This window comes from Lissotriton helveticus, chromosome 3_1 (genome assembly GCF_964261635.1).
Source record: "Lissotriton helveticus chromosome 3_1, aLisHel1.1, whole genome shotgun sequence".
NCBI classification, from domain to species: domain Eukaryota; kingdom Metazoa; phylum Chordata; class Amphibia; order Caudata; family Salamandridae; genus Lissotriton; species Lissotriton helveticus.
The window spans coordinates 1,529,337,342-1,529,360,883 of record NC_136061.1 but is presented as its reverse complement, the minus strand read 5'-3'; the positions used below and the strand labels follow the sequence as shown (position 1 = coordinate 1,529,360,883).

Below are 23,542 nucleotides of genomic sequence, written 5' to 3'. Positions count from 1 at the left end.
TTCTCAGAAGTGGAAGGCGCCCAGGCAGCGAAGGCTGCTTCTCATTAACTGACAGATCTGCTACGTCCCCTGCAAGAGGAAGTGTACACGGGAAGTGCTCCAGCTCCATGGCTGCTGTGACGCACTTTCTTTAGCCATGGCCACTTCCTGCTTAGTTTATTAACCCCTGCGTCGTGTTCTGTCCTAGAAAGGCCAGCTTCTCGAAGTTGTAATTAACGTTAATCCTGCCTTCGCTTGGCTTGACCCCAGTTGAACATAATTAGAGACCTCAGGCCCGGGTCCCCCTCCCAACTTTTAATCGCGCCATTCTAACTTTGACGTGGCCATGTTGTACTGAGATAATGTAGTACACAGGACCTTGGGCAAAGATCATGTGTAAAGAAACACTCGTAAGCACCTCGGACACGGTAAAATGCCACCAATTGAAACATTAAAATCCAGTATTCAAACGCTAAAAACGTTTTTATTTTATAATCTTTTCACTGTCGAATTTCCTCAAAAAGGGAAGCTAAACATGCAGTAGTAATGTTAGACCACACCACTCTGCCCTTGTAACACACGGTTGCTACCTCTCACATGTTTTTAGCTTTGATACTTGCACACGTGCCACCTTGCCTACGTAACGCTTGTTCCTGAGCCTGAGTGTCTAGCACTTATTGCAGTACTATACCTCAAATTATACTCTGTTTTCTCTTATAACTGCACACTTGTCACTTTTCCTCTTGTGCACTTCTGACTACCTCATGTATTTTTGGTTGCTCACAATTTTTACTACCTCAAGTATTTTGTTTGCTCACAATTGTCACTATTACCTTTACTACCTCATGTATTTTTGGTTGCTCAAAATTTTTACTACCTCATGTATTTTTTTGTTCACAATTGTCACTATTACCTTATGTAAGTAACGTATGTTTTTGCAATCTGTTCTTTTGTAATGTTTCTCATTATGTTTCATTTCTGTTCCTAATGTGAAGCGCTCTGACGCCTTCGGGTAAAGTCCGCGCTATATGAAAAATGCATAAATAAAGAAAAGGGAGGACGAATCGGGAGTATTGCAAGGAACATAACCGAATTGTAGAGCAAAAAACAAGACCGTAATCTTCTTTTTACAGACAATATTTTCTTTGTCGATTTTTCAAGTTCGGGGCCAGACAGAATTAATAAAAGCAATGATTGTAGCCTACATTATTGTAGCTCCTCCCTTCAGTCTTAAAAGCACCTTCTACATCCTACAGGGCTGGAATATTGAAGATGCATTTATGTAGGAGATAAGAGAACCCCTTACCGCACATTTTATGGATATTTCAAGAGTTTTGTTACGATTTAGTGGAATAAGGCCAAAGGACATTTTCTTTTTAATAACGTCGAGGGACTTGCAATACCCTTTTTACATACCGCAGAGGATAATTTTCCATATAATGCATGTTAACATAATAACCCTTTCCAAAAAACCCTTAATGCCTTAATGTCTCGCTCATTCATGTGAAAGAGGGAGTATGGTGGTAGACATGAAGAATAAAAATCGAATTTGTGCGAAATTAAAAATACCTAAACGCAGTTAGTAATCAGTTGTAAAAAAACTAGAATGTATTTAATCTAAAAACGATTTCAAAGTGCTGTAATTCATAGTGTGTAGATGGCAACAGATCCTAGCTTTCCTGTAAAGGCCTATGTGGAGAAATGCGACCTTTTATAATTAATGTTTTTCTGCTGATCACTAGGTAGAGAAAGGGGTCAGAAGAACGAAAACTCAACTCTTGTTTTCCTGGTTTACACTTCAGGTGTAGGGATTTGCCTTTCACCTTGGCAGCTGGCACCGGCAGCAGGCATTAGGATGTCTGATTAGAACATTGGAATGTTGAGACTGAGAGGTCCATTGAAGACCATGGAGTAGCTCCGGACTTCTAATGGCTAGTATACGCCTGGAGCTCCAACACTCCAATGTTGGTCTTTCGGTTTCTTCCCTTTTGAATTAAGAATGTTATGACCTTAGTGGGTGGAATGTTGGTGGAATGTTCTATTAGCCTTATAGTTCTTCTTCCTCTGGCTATACTGGTTGTTAAAAGGCCCTCACTCGTTGTAGGCCCTCGCCTGTGGCTGTGGCCTAGAACTCTGGCTCAGGGGCTTTAACAACAGGTATTGCCCTCTGCAGCGGACTATGAGGCTATAGTGTCATGTTTGTAGTTCAGGTGTAGAGATGTCCCAGCTCTACTGTAATAAGGAAATCGGAGATGGGCTTTTATACAGGCATTGCATCCTGCAGTACTGGTTTCTAGGACGAATAACGGTTTAAAACTCAGCACCAACATACATTATTAAGCCTTCTATAAAAACACAACTGGTTGTGAGCATTTGAGATGGTTTCGCAAGCAGGTTCACATATATTGGTATAACTGCTTGCCAGGCAGGGTTTTTAAGAGGTGAAAGCAACACCTGGTCCCTACAACAGGCATCGTAAGCATGCATTGCTTAAGCTGGTCTCAGACATGCAACATTCCAAATTAAAAAAAAAAAAGCACAAGAAAGCAGGTAGGACAAATGTGATTGCGGTAGGCTGCAGGAAAACACGTTCAGGCTGCTGATAGGTATCTTTCTTCCTCTGTCTTATGATGCTCCAATCAATCAAGATGTACTTGTATAGCGCAGCTAATCACCGGACACGGTATCCAAGCGCTGTGCTGCAGGTATCCCTCGAAGAGCCAATCCATGAGTCCCTTCCTGAAGTGGGTCAGCGAGGTTGCGGTGTGGAGATGAAGCAGGAGGGCATTCCAGGCTTTGGCAGCAAGGTGGGAGAAGGAGCGTTCTGCGAGCGGCTGCGGTAGCAGCAAGATACAGGTGGACCAGTATGCTTACTGTTGTCTTACACCTGACACTGTATTATGAAGCCTACTACTCCAGTGGCAACCAGGAGACACTTGTGGCATTGAGGGAGAATGAATACATGTGAGAATTTAACTTCGGTGAGGGTGGATTCTGTGTTCCACAAATGTATACTGCGCTCCATGATGTGGAAAACTAGCACCACATTGTAGTTCTACGCGCGATGTACACGACGTTCCACCGTTAAGAGCTTGCTTGAAAGAATCTTCTAGAAACTTCAAGGGGCTCGAGTGACCTAAATCCAAGTATTTCCGTGACAAGCGTGTTCCTATTGGCGAGTTGCGTTAGGAAACTATTTCTAGTGCGATGAGTGATTGGTTGAGTGGCTTCAATCCACAGTGTGGGAGGTCCACGTTAGCAGCAAAGTCGCTGCAACAGTCACTGGCTGCTTGATCTCCATTAATAGAAGGCATTTGGGCATAAGGTCAGCTTAGTTGATCAATGCAGGGATCGTCTGTGTTGTGGCTGATTTGGAGTAGACTGGATTTGTGCTTTCTTTGGATCTTTTCAGGGATTGCAAGTGTCGTGCTGTTCCTGGTGAATGAGTTTGTCAGGGGGGGGGTGAGTACCCCCCGAGGTGTAAAGCCCACCTTGAGTATTGGGGGAATTGGTTCCAACAAATGGTATTCTTAACCTACAGCATGCATACTTCCTGGATAGTCACACTGACTCATTGCTCGATGGCAGAGGTTTCCAGAGATGAGCGTGATTCACGGCAACTGATGTGCTCTTGAACACATTAGGGGCTGCGCTGGCCACGAGTCCAGCTGACTTGCATTACCTTTCCTGTGAATTAAGGGTGTCGAGCGCGGTTCCGGCGGTGTCTATTTCTGTCCGATCACTATGCGGTGAACTCTCAACCCTTAATCAGGCAGACGCGAGCGACGCCCTGTTGCCTTCCGGTGCATGCGGATGCTGTGCTTCACGAGTGGCAGTAGGTCAGCAGCATAGTGGTTATAAGATGGAAGGCACTAATCATGGGCGCTGCGTGTGCAGTTTATTCTACTGTCCGAGTCTTAGGTGTCCGGGCAAAGCACACACTGATCGTTCTTCAGTGCCTGGGACTGTATGTCGTGTACTTTCTGTGAGTTCTGGGTGTCCCTGTGCAGCACGTATAGATTGTACTGGTGTTTCAGTTCTGGGTACTCGGACGCAGCCTATGCAGGTTGTACTTCGGGTCTGGAGTTCAGGTTACAGATTGTACAGGTCATCTGTGTTTTGTGGACTATCGGTGTCTGCGTGCCGGTCGTTCTGCTGTACGTGTGTTCTGGGTATTCAGACAGCACATGTACAGGTTCTTCTGGTGTGACTGGACTTGGTACCCCGACCTAGCATGTGTTGGTTGCCCTCCTGCCTGGGTGTGTCTGGACGTAGCATATGCATTTTTCTGTCTGCTGTGCTGACACCATCACCATGTGTAAGTCGTTCTATTACGTATATGCTTTGTGGTTGGTCTGCAGTCTTGACTTTTGTGTCGAGGTGCATTGGTTGCAGTTTATTGTACTGTATTTTTTGTTCTTGGTGTCTGGGTGGAATATATGTAGCTTGTTCTGGGTGTCTGGGAGCAGCTTGTGAATGTTGTTATTCAGTCCTCGGGTTCTGGATGGCTGGGTACAGTATTGTTGTGCTTTCCTAGAGTCCTGGTTGTCCGTGTGCACCATGGGCAGTTTGTTCCGCTGTCTTGAGTTCTGGGTGTCCAGGTGCAACATGTGCAGGTTGCTCTGCTGTGTGCAGTTTCGGGTGTTGGGAACAATGTGTGGAAGTTGTGGGTGTGTGGGAGCAGGCTGTGGTGCCTGACGACCAGAACTCGAGAAGTGCGCAACATGTGCAGTTCGTTCTGCATTTGGGTTCGTGGTGTACACGCACAACATGTGAAGGTAGTTCAGTCCTCAAATTGTGGGTGTTTGGGAGCCGTATGCGCCGTTTGTTGCAGCCCTGAAGTTCTGGGTTTTCAAAAGGAGTATGCGCAGTTTATTCTGCTTTCTGAGCTCTGGTAGGTCACCGATATGATTAACTTGTAGTTTACACTTAAATCATGCACCTCAGAATTTACCCATAGAGAGGTCACTGACCTCATTCCTCGTTGGATCCCATTAACATCCTAATTACTCTAGGACCTAAATAGCTGGGCGATATCATTAATCGCATAGATCCCGACTCACAATTTTCTTGCAGAGCTCAAGGACATCAAAATTAATCGGCGACTCCTGTAGATCTAACAATTAGCCTAAGATGACTTTAAGGCATATCATGATCACCATTAATCTGTAGTTCGGTACAGATCATAAATAACTTGCAGATAGATGCCTTAGCTGCTGATCATCATCATCACTGGTGACCCGCAGCTTTTGCACAGGCCTCAACCTGTGAATTCTGTGCACCTCACAGATCGGGATTAGCTCGCGAACTCTGTTTTACAGGTCACAATCTGTGACTTTTGGCCAGCTCACTTTCCATTTCGCAGTGGACTGGATCCTGCTCACTTTCCATTTCGCAGTGGACTGGATCCTTCAGTGCGATTCATAGATCACAATTAACCTGTGACGTGCCTTAAATTAACAGCTGGCGTAGAAGATTCGCCTGTAATTTCTTGTGGAGCAGGGCCAGAAGAAGCAGAACTCCCCCAGAGTACTAGTAGGTGCCATGTGGATAAGCACATGGTCTTAAGGTGACCTCGATGGGTCTCATCAGCACCCCTTCGAAGTAGCTGACCCTTGTCACACCACCAGTAGCTGCGTGCCTTGCACATAACATGCATAAACATTCCTCTTGTGTGCAGGATGCCCTGGGACACATAGTTGTTTTTAGGTTGAGTCTACTAGACTGCACTTGCGCAGTCCTTTGTAACGCACATTGTGGGCTTGCCAAGAATGCACAGGGGCTTGAAGCCCAACCCTTGCTTACGACTGGTTGGCTTTCCAGCCACTTATTAGCTTGCTTCTTAATAGTCACATCCATCAGTGTTGTGTTTGTTCCTCACATGGAGCATTTTTTGTTTACTATGTCTGTTGATTGGCTGACTTCGGTGCTGCCTCTGTTTGCTTTTTAAGTGCAGGTTATTTCTTTTTGGTTAGGCACTCCATGGGAGTGCATATTTTTTCTCTCTCCATTTGTCTCCTTTTTGCACTTCTCTCCCCGTGCTGCTCTTGGTCGTGTGCTTTTCTCAGCCCCTTTCCATGTTGCTTTTGTGTATACCCTCCTCATCTCTTTCTTGCCATTGTGCTTCTCCTCGCCTGCTCCACGCTGCTCTTTTGCACGTTGACGCACACACGCGCACACGCACACACGCACACACACACACACACACACACACACACCACCCCCCCCCCCCCCCCCCCCCCCCCCGTTTTGAAGAAGTGCTCATGTGAGGTGCTGGCGGACACGTTTAAGTTTTTTAAAAATGTTGTATTTAAAATTCTTTATCCATGAGCATGTATAAACCAATGGCAATAGGTTATCTAGAAAGACCTAACGGCTTCACCATTGTTTGTTTCATTATCCTTAGATGGTTGTATGATATACAGTACCGTGTGGTCTGGTTTGCCTAGCCAACGGCTGCTCATGGCTTGTTTTTGAGGTTTTGCATACTTGAATATTGACAACAGATAAGGTTCTCTAAACTCATTTCCATGCCTGCTGTACTCTGCTGGCTACTCATTCAGAGTTGTATTTGTGTTCAGTCCATATCCTGTACGCCTATTGCTGTTAGCCTCCTATTGAAGTAACGGTTCAGCGTGAAAATATAATGACAAAAATTCTATTTTCCAAAGTGTCCATCAAAGTAGCGGCTTTCAAGTAAATACATAGTCATAAAGAAAATGGATACGTGTACTTAATTTGTAAAACCAGTCAAACTCAACTCTGTTAATAGTAAGATTAGGTGGACGTTGATCTTTTTGTAGAAAGGTAGTTAATTAAGAACCAGATTTTGTTAAACCGTTTTAAAGGTTCAGTTTTTGAAAATATATTTTTTGCAGTATGTTTTCATGTTCTATTCAGTGGGTTCCACACTCCTGTCCTAATATCAGGCGTCTGTTCTCCACAAATGATGAGGTCTCCTCGGCTGTATTCATGAACACTCATCCAGCGTGTGCCCTATCAGGCAGTGCCAGCTGTCTGGGGATGAAGACCTGATACGGGCTTGCCAAGACTTTAGGGTAGGCTTACAGCCCACTCCTAGCTTACCATTAGTTGACTTTAGTTTCACTCTCCTGTGCTTGCTTCTTATTCAGTGACTTGCTTTCCTGTTCTTGTGTTGCTCCCTCCACTGGGGCATAGACACTTTGCCTTCATTCTGACTGGCACCCTTGTGTCCTTTTCCTGCTCACTATAAGGGAACGTTTTTATGTTCGCTTGAGCTGTCCATGAGAATGCATTTGTTTTTCAGCTCTCTTCCTTGTGTGCTTGTCAGTCAAATATGCAGGTAAATGCATTTAATTTTCCCAGTGGTTTCCAAACCTGTGACTCGAGGTTTGGAAGACCAGTATAAATCTCCTTTTATCTTAAGTGTTTCTTTGATTGCTTGTGGAATGTATTAATCTGCTATACTATTGTAGTGTAACAAAACATTTGCATGTATGTCATTGCCAAATTCCAGTACTTTGTGGAAAATGCAGAACTGGTTACCATGTATTTTTCAGTCCCACCTGATTACCACTTAAGGTCCAGTCCCATCTAGTGATGGTTCCTGTGACACTTCCGTTCCTTCCGGCTCTGGTGTACTCCCTCACCAGAACCGATGAATTGCACCAAGATGATGCAAAGATTGATTTTTCTTCTGTATGAATACGTGGCACCGATGTTGCTATTCTGTATGTCCCTTTTATACTCTGCCCTGGCGCTGGTATGTGGAGCAGGACAATACAATATGTTTTTATTGTTGAATTAATAAAAATCCTTACAATAAGAAAGATAAAATTAACCAGTGTTTGCAGCGCAGGTTACATTATGAAAAACAAGAAGATAACAATTTAAAAAAGAGTTAAAACTAGAGCTCTACTCGAAACACGCCCCTCTTGCAAGATAAGGATTTATAGAGCAGGACAAGAGCAGTTAGTAGTTTTTAGCTTTTCCCTTTTTAGGTTTTGCCTAATACATAGTGCAAGCAGGTTGTTTCTGAAAAGACATACTCTTAGGTTACAATGGTTTTGGAGCCCACCCTTTGATTAGCATTGGTTGCCTTTGTCTCTCCAATGTGATTTCTTTTTATTTGTCAACTTATGTGGGCTTTCTTTCCTTTCCTTGTGTTTGTACCTCAGATGTCGTCAGACCTTATGATTTCAACAGAAAAAGAGCTTTCAGAAGTACTACTGAGAGAGAGGAGGGGCTTAGTCTCTGCGAACTGGTTCTCTTGAGTACAACATTTGATTAAGCAGAAGTTACGTGCTTCCTCTGAAAGGGTGCTTGGATTGCACATTTTGCCTTGCATGAAAGCTTAAGCTCAGTACAGTAGGACTGTTGGTTATGGTGGTTGGCAAGTCGATGTCCATCGACCTGATCTATTTATTATGAAGTTACGACAAAGGCAGTAGGCCTGAATTATTTATTGTGAAACGTATATAGTAAGTTAATAGGTTTTTAGGGTGTATTGCTTTTTATTCTGTATTAAAACATGTACACAGATATTTTGTGGCATGAAATCTCACAGATTACCATAGTAGGCAAGGTTTTTGGTCTTGGTTACCCCCTCTTACAAACAGAGAATTGCACTACGATAATCCTTTTTAGGCTCCCCTAGGAGCGATAGTATTTTGCATTGACGTTGCTATTTTGTGTACATTTGTAATTTGAGGTTTGCATGCCTGATAGTTGCCTTTTGGTAAATTGTAGGCACGATACAGAAGGCCTCAATTGGCTATGTGACAAGCCAATGATAATGACAAGAGGACTGAATGGTTCACTGTAAAATATTGTCTGACTGCTTGTCTGATCTTTTTAATATGAAAAGTTAAGAGAAAAGCAGTAGGTCTGGCATACTTAATTTGTAAAGCATTTGTTAAAGCAATTAGGATGTTAATTATGCATTGTTATCACACTGTTACGTGCTGTAGATGGGAATTTTGTTAGATGGAATCTCACAGATTAACGTAGAAGACCAGTTTTGTATTTGCCACCCATTCTGACAAACCCTGGTGGTAGAAGGGTTGTGATAAAACTTGTTAGACCTTTTTCTGATAGGGTTTATATTTTACCAGCTATGATTTTGTAGACATTTGTAATGTTTTATCTGTATGCATAATGGTTGCCAGTGTATGAACACTTCAGTGAGCCTATGCTAGTTATCTCGTCAAGTCAGTGGTGAATGCTGTAGGCCTCATTGCTTCAATTTATGTCCGATTCTGTATGGTTGATCTGCTTATTATGAAAAGATGTGACAAAGCCTGTAGGTCTGAATTACTTATTGTGGAAAGCATGTTAATTCAAGAGGCTTTTAATGATGGGTTGTTAATATATTATGCTAAAGCCGTGTATAGGCAGGTATATTGTTACGTGAAATCTCACAGATTACTATTGCAGGAAAGAATGGATTACTGTATATTTGCACACATACACAAGCTTTGGGCCAACCCTCTTGTGCCATTGATTGCTCATATGAGTGTGATTTACACTCTGCTTCCATCCATGACATCATGGGTCAGCCCACTTTAGCCACTGGCTCCATTGCCTTGTGAGTGACTACATTTGTCTAATCACATACACACATCTGCCTGAAAATGTGTGCACTGCAGTTTTGGGTTTGGTAAGCCAGAAGCGGGTAGTTATCAATTTTCTTCTTTTATACATCCCCTTTCATTTCATTTCTTTCCTTCTCTTTTTATGTTTATTTTGTTAGGGCATACTTTAGCTTCCTATACAGTAGTAACAGACCGCTTGAATGCAATCTACTTCATCTACAGTGCACTTCATCTCGTGCAGCAGCTGCCACTAAACCATAAAAGTGCTGGAACTGTATTGTCCATAGTGTGTTAATGTTTTACTATTCCAAGATGGCCAGCACGTTGGTTCCAACAGTGGCAGCCAACCTGGAAATGTCAAAATAGTGATACACTGTGTACAGTACCATTGCAAGATTGCCACCTGCTGCTGTTAATTTTTTTTTACTGCAAGTATATCCCTGCCATGGTTAGTTGGCATCATGTTTTCTTTTTGATAATTTGATGCTTTTAATTTATATGGCTTATGTTGAGTATGCGCGTGTTCTGTTGTATAAGTGAGTGAATGCAAGAATGAGTAAATGGGGATTTTTTTTTATTTAATACTCGACCCGAAGGTATGAGAGCGCTTTACATGAGCACCAATAGCGTTACCGTCCGCCACATATTCATGTTGTTCGGCACAAGGAGATTAAGTGATTTGCCCAGAATCACAGAATGTTGAACGTCTCTACTGAGACTCTAACGTGGTTCCCCAGCTTTGAGGGCAAACTGCTTTAGCCATGAGGCCACATCCATTCCCCATCTATGGCCATACCACACCTGGAGTAGCGTCTGTCTGCCCGCAGACTACTTCGATGCAGGGAGGTTGCAGTGTAATAGAATTTGGGGAGATATTTGAAGTTTGATGTGGGTGAGATTGCCCCTGTTAGTCTAAAGCAAAACTCCCCTTATGTGTCTCTTAACGGTGGTATGATGACAGTTGTCAATTTGTGTCTCCCAGTGGTCGTACATGTCAGTGCATTATTCTGTACCTCTTTGTACAACCTGGAGACTATTCTATTCTGCGTTGGAGTATTTAGCAGGTTTTCTAATGAAGCGAATGTCCGTAGTGGAGCTGGAAATTGTCCGTAGGTGGCTGTACATGCCGTGTGGACCTGAAATATAGGAAAACCGTTCTGCTGTTCATGGGTAGGTGTTGAGTCTTTTTCGAAGGCGGCAGTCCTCCCAGGTTTCTGGAGTAAACAGCTGCAGGACGAGTTGACTATAGTGCAGCTTTTGATGAGGGATGCAGACAGGCTGAAAGAGTTGGTACCATGTCAGCTGCTTCTCTCCTCTCTGCTTCTGCATCTTTGTTATCTTCTCTCTTCTTAGGTTGTCAGGATCTGCTTCTCTGGTGCCAAGAACTCCCTTAAATACTGAATGTATGGGTGTTAGGGAAGTGAAGAGTAGTAGCCAATGGGCTACTGACTCATTGAGTAACTATGCACCCTTTATGACCACTTACTGTGGGAAGTGGGCCTAACCTGGTCCCAGATTTCCTAAGTATGGCATCACAAAGATAGCCACTACTGAAAAATAGTGTCCACCTCACAGTAGCCCACCTTGGGGGTGGTACTGGCCTGAATGTGGCACGCCTACCTGGCTAGCTAATTTTCCAGCCTGTCCAGATGCCAAGGGGGTCCTGAACAAAGGAGGCATTCTCCTCTACTGTGAGGGGAGCTAGATTAGCATTCCAATGGTGGCAGCTCTTTGAAGCTTGCTGGCCCTAGGAGGCTAATCAGCAGGTCATCCTGTTGGAGGGGATGTTGCACCCTCTTACCAGAAAGGCTTTTGTTCTGGGTCTCCTGAGAGTAAAAGTCTGTCACCCTAAGAGGTCAGAATAGCGTCTTGACTGGCAGGCTGGCAGAAACCAGTGAGTAAGGACCCCAGAGACTGGTAGGTTTTAAGGGGGGACCTCTAGGGTGCCATCTCAGTGCATTTATTAGTAAACCTAACACTGCCATCAGTGTGGGTTTGCCATTATAAGACTTTTGTTACCAAACAATCCTATTTTCAGTGAAGACATGTAGCTGGGGAACTCGTTTTCACCAGTGTCCAGCAAGTCTTAAGATGGCTTCCCTGGTCACTTGTACTGGCAGTAATGGGACTGACCAGCACAGGGACTCATGCAGGAATGCCCTCACATGTAATATCCTGCACCCTGCCATAGGACGGTCAGGCCTGCTGTAGGGGTGACTTACATGCAGTATTGGGGACATGGCACACAGGGATGTGACCTAGTGTTCAAAATTTTGTATGCACCAAGAGAATTAAACCCAGATCTTTTGACTGGGTGTGAGTGTTTGATTGATTCAGATGCTCCGTCCATCACCACCCCCTTTTGTACTGCACCAAGACGTGCAGCATGCAATGGCAGTCTTTCATGTGCTTGGTGAGAGGTCGCTTATGGTGGCACAATTCGTTCTGCAGCCCGTAGTGGGCCTCTTTTATTACCTCAGGCCATAGGTACCAGAGTACCATTGTAGGAAGCTGGCTCTGTATATACTTTACCAGAATGCGGTATAGTATGCAAGAGTCCAGTGGAACCCCAAAGGTAGGCTGAGGTAAAAGTAGATAATACCTTACTCTCTCTTTGTGGTAGTGTGGGCGAGCAGTAAGGTTTTATCATAGGGTAGTGTTAAGCATTTGTTGTACACACTCAGGCAGCAAATGATGTCACACACTCAGACTGAACTCTGACCAATTTGATTGTATAAAAATATTATTTCGTTATTTTATTCCTAGAACCAAGCCAAGCCTGGTGCAGTGAGATAATACTTTGCAAAATCTTATGCTGTGTTTTACATTTGAATGCAGGTGCAAATGCAGTTGGTAGAATTACAGGTAAGTCAACAGTTCGAAATTATTTTTTTAGTTACTTAGCATATTACTGTGCACGTTACTTTTCAGAGTACTTTTTAAGTTACTTTTTCTAATCAATGTGTGATATGCCTTGATATCACTCAGACATTTCTTAGACAAGGTAAGTAATTCACTTTTTGTACATTTGCAGTTTTTCAATGTTTCATACAAACCAACTCCGCATTTTTATGGACAAACAGTCAATACAATCCTATGGAAGGAAAAGAAGTTGACGCTTTGCAGGTGAGTACTTATTTGTGGTAGTTGGTATTCTGGGGTTAGAACCAGGGTTCTCCCCATGGTCAAGAATGCACACTCTGAACACACTCAGCGGCACAAGGGCGGCCGGGTGCAGAGTGCTGCGGCCCAATATTATCCGATTGGGGGCCTCCGGTTGGTGGCTGCTCACAAGCAGGTTACAAGGTTGTGTGAGCAAAGCTGCTGGTGTTAGATTCAGGGTAAAGGGGGGGGGTCTGGGTTTGTACACAAGGTATACCCGCAGCAGCACAGGGGCGGCTGGGTGCAGGGTGCTGTTTTCAATGGGAGTTGCTGGTTTTTTGATTTTGGCTGCAGGCTCTGTCCAGGAAGGCTTCCGGGAAAAACCAACAGCTGGGCAGGTAAGTTGAACGGCCCGGGGATGTAGGTGCTCTTGGGTTCTCTTCCCCAGGGCGGCTGGATGCAGGGATGTCTTGAGGTCAGATTTCACCTTACCGTGTCACTCGCGGTTGGGGGGTGTCTCCGTGTAGAGACTTCAGGTGACGTTTGGGAGTCCTGGAGTCGGTCAAGCCGTTGGACTCGGACTCTGGATCGCTGGGGGACCTCGCTGGGACCCGTGGGCCACTTGAACTCAGGCCATAGGCGACTGGTGCAGTGGTAGTTCCAGGCGTCTGGTTTCTTTGTCTTCTGCAGGCTCCGAGTCTTGCTTTAGAGATTCTTTTGAACAGAGCTGCTGTTCACAGTAGATCCGGTCTTTGTTGAAGGCAATCAGTCCTCCCAGGGGTTCTGGAGACCGCTGACTGCAAGATAAGGCGACTTTTGGTGCAGGATCTCTGGAAACTGCAGAGGGGCCGGTAGGGCTGAGGCCAATTCAGTTGTTATCTGCAGTCTTCTCTGCTGTGCGTCTTCTTTCATCCTTCTTTGTAGGTTGCGGGAGTCTGACGACTTCGTTCAGGGCTGCCCCATAAATACTGTATTTAGGGGATGTTTTAGGGGTCTAGAGGCCAGTAGCCAATGGGCTACTGACTGTAAGGTGACTACACCCTCGGTGTGCTCGCACCACGTGGGGGAGTGGGCACACACTCTAATCCTGATTGGAGAGTGCCAGCCATCTGCAAGATGGCGGACACTGAAGAGTGGGCTTCACCTCGCCTCCCCCACCTGAGGAGAGGGGTTGGCAGAGGTGGGCACACCTTCTGGGCAGTGCAAATTTTCCCCGCCTGCCTATCCCAACGAAAAGGAGGGTAGACTGGGAGGGGGGGCCTGCTCCTGATTGCAGAAGAGGCTGGGGGTCGCAGTACAAAGGAGGCAAGGCCTTTGAATCTCCCCTGGCACAGATGGCTCATCCTGGCCTGGGGGAGCTGTTAGCACCTCTTTCCAGGAACCGCTTGGTTTCTGTGCTCAGAGAGCGAAGGCTCCCACCCCAGGGGTCCAGAAACATGTCTCGTGGTGGCAGGCTTGTGTATACCAGTCAGCGGACCCACCAGAGGCTGGCCGTTTTTCAGGGGGCATCTCCAAGATGCCCTCTGAGTACATTTTTTATTAAATCCCACACTGGCATCAGTGTGGGTTTAATGTGCTGAGAATTTTGTTACCAAACTTTCCAGTTTTCAGTAAAGCCATTATGGTGCTGTGGAGTTTGTAACGAACTCCCAGCACCATATACTTTTATTGGCATTACTTCCCTTAAAATGTCTACAAATTGGTTGAGACACTGTAGGGGTACAGGGCTCATGCACCTGTACCCTCACCAGTGGTATAGTGCACCCAGCTAGAGGATTGGCTGACCTATGCCAGGGCAGTGGGTTGTAGGCATGGCACACGGATGTGTGCTGTCGACTCTTCACTTTGCTCTGCACCAAAACACGCAGCCTGCAATGGGTGGGTCAGGTAGGTAGGTAGGTGCAGGGCCTCTACGGGTGGCACAATAAGTGCTGCAGCCCTTAGAGGACTTCCCTGACCACAGTGCCCTTGGTACCCATGGTTCCTTTCAAAAGTTACTGACATGTGGCCAGAGAGGTGCTAAATGGGGGTACAAGATACAGTTTTGGTACAGAACACAGGACCTGGGAACCTGATTGGCAAGGACCTAGGGCACATCAAATCAAAGTGCATCAGTAATTTGGCAAAACGTGGGAGGGGGAGTGGGTTACCGCAACAGAAACCCAGCTTCCTGCAACCATTTACTAGGGACTTATAGAGGGTGATAAAGGTTTTGCCAAATCGGGGGAACAATTGTACAGATTTGGCAAAGAACTCTGGCACTGGGGACCTGGTTAGCAGGAACCTAGTGCCCTTACAATTGAAATGACATAATTTGTCAGACATGAAGTGGGGGTGACCATGTCAAAAAGGGGGACTTTCCTACATAGATCTACCTAATCAAGGGGGATTTCCAGTGGTGTGTGCTGTAGGATCTAAACAACTTTAACAAGTATTAGTTGCGCAGATACAGTGATCATACATTGGCTGTGAATTGGCCCGAATCCTTTTATTTTAATTTGCTATGGTGCTTTGAGGGTTCAGGCGCATCTTCTTTCTCCTGGTCTGTGGATTTCTTTGAACTCTTACAGACACATTTGTTGGCCAGTCGGGGTCAGAGAAGATGTGCAGTTTGCCGTTCATCATGATGTGTAGTTTGGTGTGGTGGTGGAAGGCATATTAAAACCCGCTCTTTGCAGTGGTCTCTTTACTGACAAGAACACAGTGTGCTGCTTGTACTGAAAAGCTGAAGTCCGGGTATATTGAAATTGTGTTGCCTCCATGTGGCAGCTCTTGCTTTTCATGGGCTGGCCTCAGGAACAGGTCATGATCTTTGAAGTTTAATTGTCTGGCGATCATTGGTCAGGCTAGTGCTCCAGATGGTGGTCACGGCCCCACAGATCTGTGGGCTCTTTTGATTGAGAACATGGTTGAGAATTCCGTGTTTGGGAAAGTTGTTTAAGCATGTGTTCTATGTATTCCTCCATATTTCCCATTTGTGTAGATTTTGGGTTCCTTATAATCCGCAGTTTGTTGCTTTGGGATTTGGCTCCTGGATCTAGATTTTGACTTTTAGGACTTCCACTACCTTTTCTATTTTTAGAAGTATCTAATTGAATCTGTTGCTGGAGTCTTATGTGCTGGAGTTTCGTTGCTGTAGATTTATGATGTTTGTGATGCCAGTCTTCTCTTTCTTTCATGCGACCTATGTGGTCCGTCAGTGTGTCTGTTTGTTTCTAGGTTGTTTCATTTATAGCAGCAGCATGCCCAGGTCAGGCTTGTCATTTGATTCAAGTAGCTGTGAGTGCTACTTTGTGGCATTGTCTGTAGCAGGGTCCTGTGTAGAGTACTTACCTGTGCCCTTAGACTCGAATAGCTGCTAGATCGCTTCTCGTCTGCATTCCCTATGATAATTGCTTGGTTACGAGCTCAGCAGTCTGTGGGCTCTCTAATGTGTTCAGGCCAAGCTCGAGGGTGGTACCCATCTCTCCACGTTACCGGCCCTTTTGCTCTTGTCAGCTGGTATCTGGTGTGCTTCAGCAGTGCTGGCCTACCGTTGATCTGCTTCCCTTGCAGAGATGGAGGGTGTCCTAGTTCAGAGCCTCACTGATGTGTGGCCGTCTTGTATCTGTGCTCTCTGATGCTCTGCTAGGTGGGTAGTGATTAGATGTAAGAGTGAAACGATGAGAATGCATGTGTGATGCTTTTCTCAGTGACCAAACCCATCAGTGAGTAAAGAGGCACTTCCATTTATAAGCCATATTTATTTGCATTTCCAATGCTTGTTGGCACAGCTATGATTTCTCTGCTTGTGACCAATGTTTTCGCTCTGACAGCACTTTATCCCATTCCATCTAGTTTTGTTGTCCAAGCTCAGTCCTTCAGTAAATAGACAGCGCCAAGAGGCTTATAATCCAATGTCTTTGCGATGTGAATGCGATTACCTTCCCTCACTCAGTTTGATCTTTCTTGCAGGCGTAACCTGACGAAGCTGTCCTTGATATTCAGTCATATGCTGGCCGAGTTGAAGGGAATTCTTCCTAGTGGCGTGTTCCAAGGAGATACCTTCAGGATCACAAAAGCAGATGCAGCAGAGTTCTGGAGGAAAGCTTTTGGAGAGAAGTAAGTTCTAGAGTGAAGCACTCTGTGTTTGGTGCAACTGTGCCAAGCCTTCTACTAGAGCAACAAATACTTTGTATGAAGACTGGGGTGTGTGCTAAATGTGCGGGCAAGTTAGATATAGTGACCTTGTGTAAAATGTTCTCTGTAATTGGTGTCTAGGCAGTGCATGCCTGAAAGCCGATCATGTCAAAGACTGGAACATCTTTACCATATTTAATTAAAGGCAGCACATAGTGTGAACACCACAGAAGATCCATACAATGTAGGATAACTATGCGAGGCATGGGACGGGCCCAAAGCATTGAGTAAAGAAACTATATGTTCCAAGGAAGCAAGCGGAAACTGGTGTTGCAATATAGGTTGGTCATCTGGTGCAGTTCTGCAACCCCAAAATGCATCTTTTAATAATAAAGTGTTAACCTTCCGACTTGTTCAGTTTCCTTGCCTGGGAGGGTTATGTGAGCAGACTAGAACTGCCTGCAATACTTGATGCGTTCTATTTGCACAGTTTAACTCCCTCGGGAGCGGTTGATAATCCTCAAATGTCAATCTTTAAGACTAACCCTGCAGGTTCATTACACTAGCCCTAAGATAGAGATTCTATGTTGGATGCTTCCCTGCTCTGCTAGCTGTTCTGAAGAGATTACAATGGTGTTTGTGCTACAGAGTGCACGGCGTTACCTCTGCTTTTCATGTCAAAGATTATTCTTTGTCATAGCCTTCAAGTGCACTACTTTAAGGTACTCCGATGGAGTACATTACATCTTACTCCTGAAAGTAATCACAACACAAATTTAGGAACACAGTGAGGAAACCAAAATGTTAACAGTAAACAGCACAATAATACAATCCGAGTGATTGATGGCTCAAAAAATTCTTCTTTTGTTGAGAAAACTTCATCAGAACTTCATTGAGTTGTGGAGAATGAAGGCTATGATAATTGTCTTAGCTTCTCCACTTTTTCAGTAGGGGGTGGGCTGTACCTCCTCTTCAGGTGCACACTGAATTGCACCAGTGCCTTTTTCACTGTTTGAATTTGTTATTAGATTTGTTAAAACTGAATGCATACCAGCTGTGTTTTCTTAACTTACAAAGATTATTTTGACACTGGGGCCCAAACATTAGCTCACACAATCAGTAATTGGAAAAATCTGTTCTTCCCATGGATGTCAATTGGTGGCAGTCATAAGTTTACTCTCCGTGCCTTGTTACAATGGCCCCTATACGTGGTAGGATAGATCTGTATCTAAAATGACTCCGGTTTTGTCTTGCAGGACCATTGTTCCTTGGAAGGTTTTCCGGCAGGCGCTTCATGAGGTGCATCCCATCAGCTCTGGCTTGGAGGCCATGGCACTGAAGTCCACCATCGACTTGACGTGCAATGATTATATTTCGGTCTTTGAATTTGACATCTTCACACGACTATTTCAGGTAAATGGAATCTTTATTCAGATGGAAAGCTATTCAGGGCAGCGGGCATAGAAGTAGCATACTGACAAGGAAATCTTTTTCATTCATTGTTCATAAATGCAGGTGAGTATTCCTAGATGCTGAGGCTGGGGTGGTGTTTATCTTTGGAGTGGAGTTGGATAAAGGTATTAGGAACTCTTTAGGCCTTAGTAGAAAGGCTGCACACCCTTTTCTCAATGCACACTCTTTAAGAAACATTGTTTTCTAACAATGGGCTTGTAGACCGCCTATTACTTACCATTGACCCCTCCCTCCGGCCTCTCCTGTTGTCCGCTTGCCCCCACTCCCTCCCACCCCCGTTGTCAGTTCCAGCCCCCTGTTGTCGTCAGCTTGCCCCCTCCCTCCTGTCACTCCCCCTCCCTCCTGTCACTCCCCCCTCCCTCCAGCCTGTCAGTCCTCCCTCCCGCCTGTCACTCCTCCCTCCCTCCCGCCTGTCACTCCTCCCTCTCTCCCGCCTGTCACTCCTCCCTCTCTCCCGCCTGTCACTCCTCCCTCTCTCCCGCCTGTCACTCCTCCCTCTCTCCCGCCTGTCACTCCTCCCTCTCTCCCGCCTGTCACTCCTCCCTCTCTCCCGCCTGTCACTCCTCCCTCTCTCCCGCCTGTCACTCCTCCCTCTCTCCCGCCTGTCACTCCTCCCTCCCTCCCGCCTGTCACTCCTCCTTCCCTCCCGCCTCTCACTCCTCCTTCCCTCCCGCCTGTCACTCCTCCTTCCCTCCCGCCTGTCACTCCTCCTTCCCTCCCGCCTGTCACTCCTCCTTCCCTCCCGCCTGTCACTCCTCCTTCCCTCCCGCCTGTCACTCCTCCTTCCCTCCCGCCTGTCACTCCTCCTTCCCTCCCGCCTGTCACTCCTCCTTCCCTCCCCGCCTGTCACTCCTCCTTCCCTCCCCGCCTGTCACTCCTCCTTCCCTCCCCGCCTGTCACTCCTCCTTCCCTCCCCGCCTGTCACTCCTCCTTCCTTTCCCGCCTGTCACTCCTCCTTCCCTCCCCGCCTGTCACTCCTCCTTCCCTCCCCGCCTGTCACTCCTCCTTCCCTCCCCGCCTGTCACTCCTCCTTCCCTCCCCGCCTGTCACTCCTCCTTCCCTCCCCGCCTGTCACTCCTCCTTCCCTCCCCGCCGGTCACTTCTCCTTCCCCTCCCGATCGTCCCTTCTCCTTCCCTCCCGCCTGTCCCTTCTCCTTCCCTCCCGATCGTCCCTTCTCCTCCCCTCCCGCCTGTCACTTCTCCTTCCCCTCCCGCCTGTCACTTCTCCTTCCCCTCCCGCCTGTCACTTCTCCTTCCCCTCCCGCCTGTCCCTTCTCCTTCCCTCCCGCCTGTCCCTTCTCCTTCCCTCCCGCCTGTCCCTTCTCCTTCCCTCCCGCCTGTCCCTTCTCCTTCCCTCCCGCCTGTCCCTTCTCCTTCCCTCCCGCCTGTCCCTTCTCCTTCCCTCCCGCCTGTCCCTTCTCCTTCCCTCCCGCCTGTCCCTTCTCCTTCCCTCCCGCCTGTCCCTTCTCCTTCCCTCCCGCCTGTCCCTTCTCCTTCCCTCCCGCCTGTCCCTTCTCCATCCCTCCCGCCTGTCCCTTCTCCATCCCTCCCGCCTGTCCCTTCTCCATCCCTCCCGCCTGTCCCTTCTCCATCCCTCCCGTCACTTCTCCTTCCCCTCCCGCCTGTCACTTCTCCTTCCCCCTCCCACTGTCACTTCTCCTTCCCCCTCCCGCTGTCACTTCTCCTTCCCCCTCCCGCCTGTCACTTCTCCTTCCCCCTCCCGCCTGTCACTTCTCCTTCCCCTCCCGTGGCGTCACTTCTCCTTCCCCTCCCGTGGCGTCACTTCTCCTTCCCCTCCCGCCGGTCACTTCTCCTTCCCCTCCCGCCGGTCACTTCTCCTTCCCCTCCCGCCGGTCACTTCTCCTTCCCTTCCCGCGGTCACTTCTCCTTCCCTTCCCGCGGTCACTTCTCCTTTCCCTCCCCCCGGTCACTTCTCCTTCCCCTCCCGCCTGTCCCTTCTCCATCCCTCCCGCCTGTCCCTTCTCCATCCCTCCCGCCTGTCCCTTCTCCATCCCTCCCGCCTGTCCCTTCTCCATCCCTCCCGCCTGTCCCTTCTCCATCCCTCCCGTCACTTCTCCTTCCCCTCCCGCCTGTCACTTCTCCTTCCCCCTCCCGCTGTCACTTCTCCTTCCCCCTCCCGCTGTCACTTCTCCTTCCCCCTCCCGCCTGTCACTTCTCCTTCCCCTCCCGTGGCGTCACTTCTCCTTCCCCTCCCGCCGGTCACTTCTCCTTCCCCTCCCGCCGGTCACTTCTCCTTCCCCTCCTGCCGGTCACTTCTCCTTCCCTTCCCGCGGTCACTTCTCCTTCCCTTCCCGCGGTCACTTCTCCTTCCCTTCCCGCGGTCACTTCTCCTTTCCCTCCCCCCGGTCACTTCTCCTTCCCCTCCCGCGGCGTCACTTCTCCTTCCCCTCCCGCCGGTCACTTCTCCTTCCCCTCCCGCCGGTCACATCTCTTTCCCCTCCCGCAGCGTCACTTCTCCTTCCCCTCCCGCGGCGTCACTTCTCCTTCCCCTCCCGCGGCGTCACTTCTCCTTCCCCTCCCGCGGCGTCACTTCTCCTTCCCCTCCCGCGGCGTCACTTCTCCTTCCCCTCCCGCGGCGTCACTTCTCCTTCCCCTCCCGCGGCGTCACTTCTCCTTCCCCTCCCGCGGCGTCACTTCTCCTTCCCCTCCCGCGGCGTCACTTCTCCTTCCCCTTCCGCGGCGTCACTTCTCCTTCCCCTCCCGCCGGTCACTTCTCCTTCCCCTCCCGCCGGTCACTTCTCCTTCCCTTCCCGCGGTCACTTCTCCTTCCCTTCCCGCGGTCACTTCTCCTTTCCCTCCCCCCGGTCACTTCTCCTTCCCCTCCCGCGGCGTCACTTCTCCTTCCCCTCCCGCCGGTCACTTCTCCTTCCCCTCCCGCCGGTCACATCTCTTTCCCCTCCCGCGGCGTCGCTTCTCCTTCCCCTCCCGCGGCGTCGCTTCTCCTTCCCCTCCCGCGGCGTCACTTCTCCTTCCCCTCCCGCGGCGTCACTTCTCCTTCCCCTCCCGCGGCGTCACTTCTCCTTCCCCTCCCGCGGCGTCACTTCTCCTTCCCCTCCCGCGGCGTCACTTCTCCTTCCCCTCCCGCGGCGTCACTTCTCCTTCCCCTCCCGCGGCGTCACTTCTCCTTCCCCTTCCGCGGCGTCACTTCTCCTTCCCCTCCCGCCGGTCACTTCTCCTTCCCCTCCCGCCGGTCACTTCTCCTTCCCTTCCCGCGGTCACTTCTCCTTCCCTTCCCGCGGTCACTTCTCCTTTCCCTCCCCCCGGTCACTTCTCCTTCCCCTCCCGCGGCGTCACTTCTCCTTCCCCTCCCGCCGGTCACATCTCCTTCCCCTCCCGCCGCGTCACTTCTCCTTCCCCTCCCGCGGCGTCACTTCTCCTTCCCCTCCCGCGGCGTCACTTCTCCTTCCCCTCCCGCCGCGTCACTTCTCCTTCCCCTCCCGCGGCGTCACTTCTCCTTCCCCTCCCGCGGCGTCACTTCTCCTTCCCCTCCCGCGGCGTCACTTCTCCTTCCCCTCCCGCGGCGTCACTTCTCCTTCCCCTCCCGCGGCGTCACTTCTCCTTCCCCTCCCGCGGCGTCACTTCTCCTTCCCCTTCCGCGGCGTCACTTCTTTCTCCTTCCCCTCCCGCGGCGTCACTTCTTTCTCCTTCCCCTCCCGCCGGTCATTTCTCTTTCTCCTTCCCCTCCCGCCGGTCATTTCTCTTTCTCCTTCCCCTCCTGCCGGTCACTTCTCCTTCCCCTCCCGCCGGTGGCTCCTCGGACCCTCCCGCCACCTCCTCCCTCCTGCCTGCCTCCCTCCTGCCTTTCACTCCTCCCTCCCGCCTGTCACTCCTCCCTCCTGCCACTCCTAGCTCCCGCCTGTCACTCCTCCCGCCTTCCCGCCTGTCACTCCTCCCGCCTTCCCGCCTGTCACTCCTCCCTCCTTCCCGCCTGCCACTCCTCCCCACCTGCCACTCCTCCCTCCTTCCCGCCTGCCACTCCTCCCTCCTTCCCGCCTGCCACTCCTCCCTCCTTCCCGCCTGCCACTCCTCCCTCCTTCCCGCCTGCCACTCCTCCCTCCTGCCACTCCTCCCTCCTTCCCGCCTGCCACTACTCCCTCCCGCCTGCCACTCCTCCCTGCCCCATTGTCAGGTTGCCCCCCTTTTGTTGTGACCTTGCCCACACCCTCCTCCATTTTTAGTTTTTTGCCCCCTCCCGCCCGCCCTCAGTATTGTCGGCAAGCACTCTCTGTTGTCGGATTACCCACTCTCTCGCCCCCTATTGTCGGCTTGCCCCCTCCCTCCTCCTGTAATAAACATAAAAAAATCCTATTAAGTGACTGTGACCTAAGGCGCTCGACCTCGGACCTGGGGATCTGCGTTCGAGTCTCGGTAACGACGCCAAAACCTCCTGTGATTCTGGGCAAATCACTTAATCTCCCTGTGCCTAAAAAACATGAAAGTGTGTGCCCTCATGTAAAAACGTAACTTGTGCTATGTAAAGCGCTCTGATACCCGATTCGGTTCGGGTCTAGTTCGCGCTATATAAAACTCTACATACAAAAAAAAACCTTTTTCCCCCCCCACACTCTGCCAGTGTTGCCTCCCCCTCCCCACAAGCCCTCCCTCCTTGTTGCTTTAACCCTGACAGCAGTAACAAAAATAAAAAAACAATTCGATACTGCTACAGCTTTTTTTTGGGGGGAGTTTGTTGCTTTTTTAGGTTTCGCCTGGCCGTAGCACGCAGTGCTCCGCCCAGGAGAAAACTTTTGTTAACAGTATGGATGTTTGTCCCGCCTCTGTTTCCCATTGGCTAGCTCCATAAATGGACGCTAGCCATTGGCAAACAGAGGCGTCCGTCATCCTGCGAGGCGACTCGTGGGCGTTTCTGAGAATTTTTCTCATCCAGCCCCTTTGGACACGTCAGTGCGGCGGTGGGCGGCGTTTTTTTTTTCTTTCCGTGTTGTTTTCGTATTTTCAGGAGTGCCTTCAGCCATATAGGTGGTGTTTATGTCCAGGTGAGTGCCCCCCCCCTCCCGCTGTCCGTTTCCGCCCCCCCCCTCCCGCTGTCCGTTTCCGCCCCCCCCCTCCCGCTGTCCATTTGCCCGCCCTTTCCCTCCCTGTCCTTTGCAAAACCAAGGGTAGTGGCAATATCCGCAGGCAGCCTCCAATTGATGTATATCTGAGGACAGAGTATGGACGCCTCCGGAATCTGAGCCGTGGCAAGGGGGTCTTACAACAATGTGCTGCGGGTGGAGTTAAAAAGGGACAGAGGTCGCTTTCACCTGCTGTCGGTG

General features: G+C 48.8%; 1 protein-coding gene across 1 annotated transcript in view; it reads left to right on the top strand.

Moving 5' to 3' along the window:
* Window positions 1–23,542, top strand: part of CBL (Cbl proto-oncogene) — a 348,147-nt gene that overhangs the window by 110,070 nt on the left and 214,535 nt on the right. The window contains exons 3-4 of the mRNA XM_078682180.1: window positions 16,611–16,757; window positions 18,032–18,188. Of these exons, the coding sequence (XP_078538306.1) occupies window positions 16,611–16,757; window positions 18,032–18,188 (304 nt within the window). The remainder of the gene's footprint in view (window positions 1–16,610; window positions 16,758–18,031; window positions 18,189–23,542) is intronic.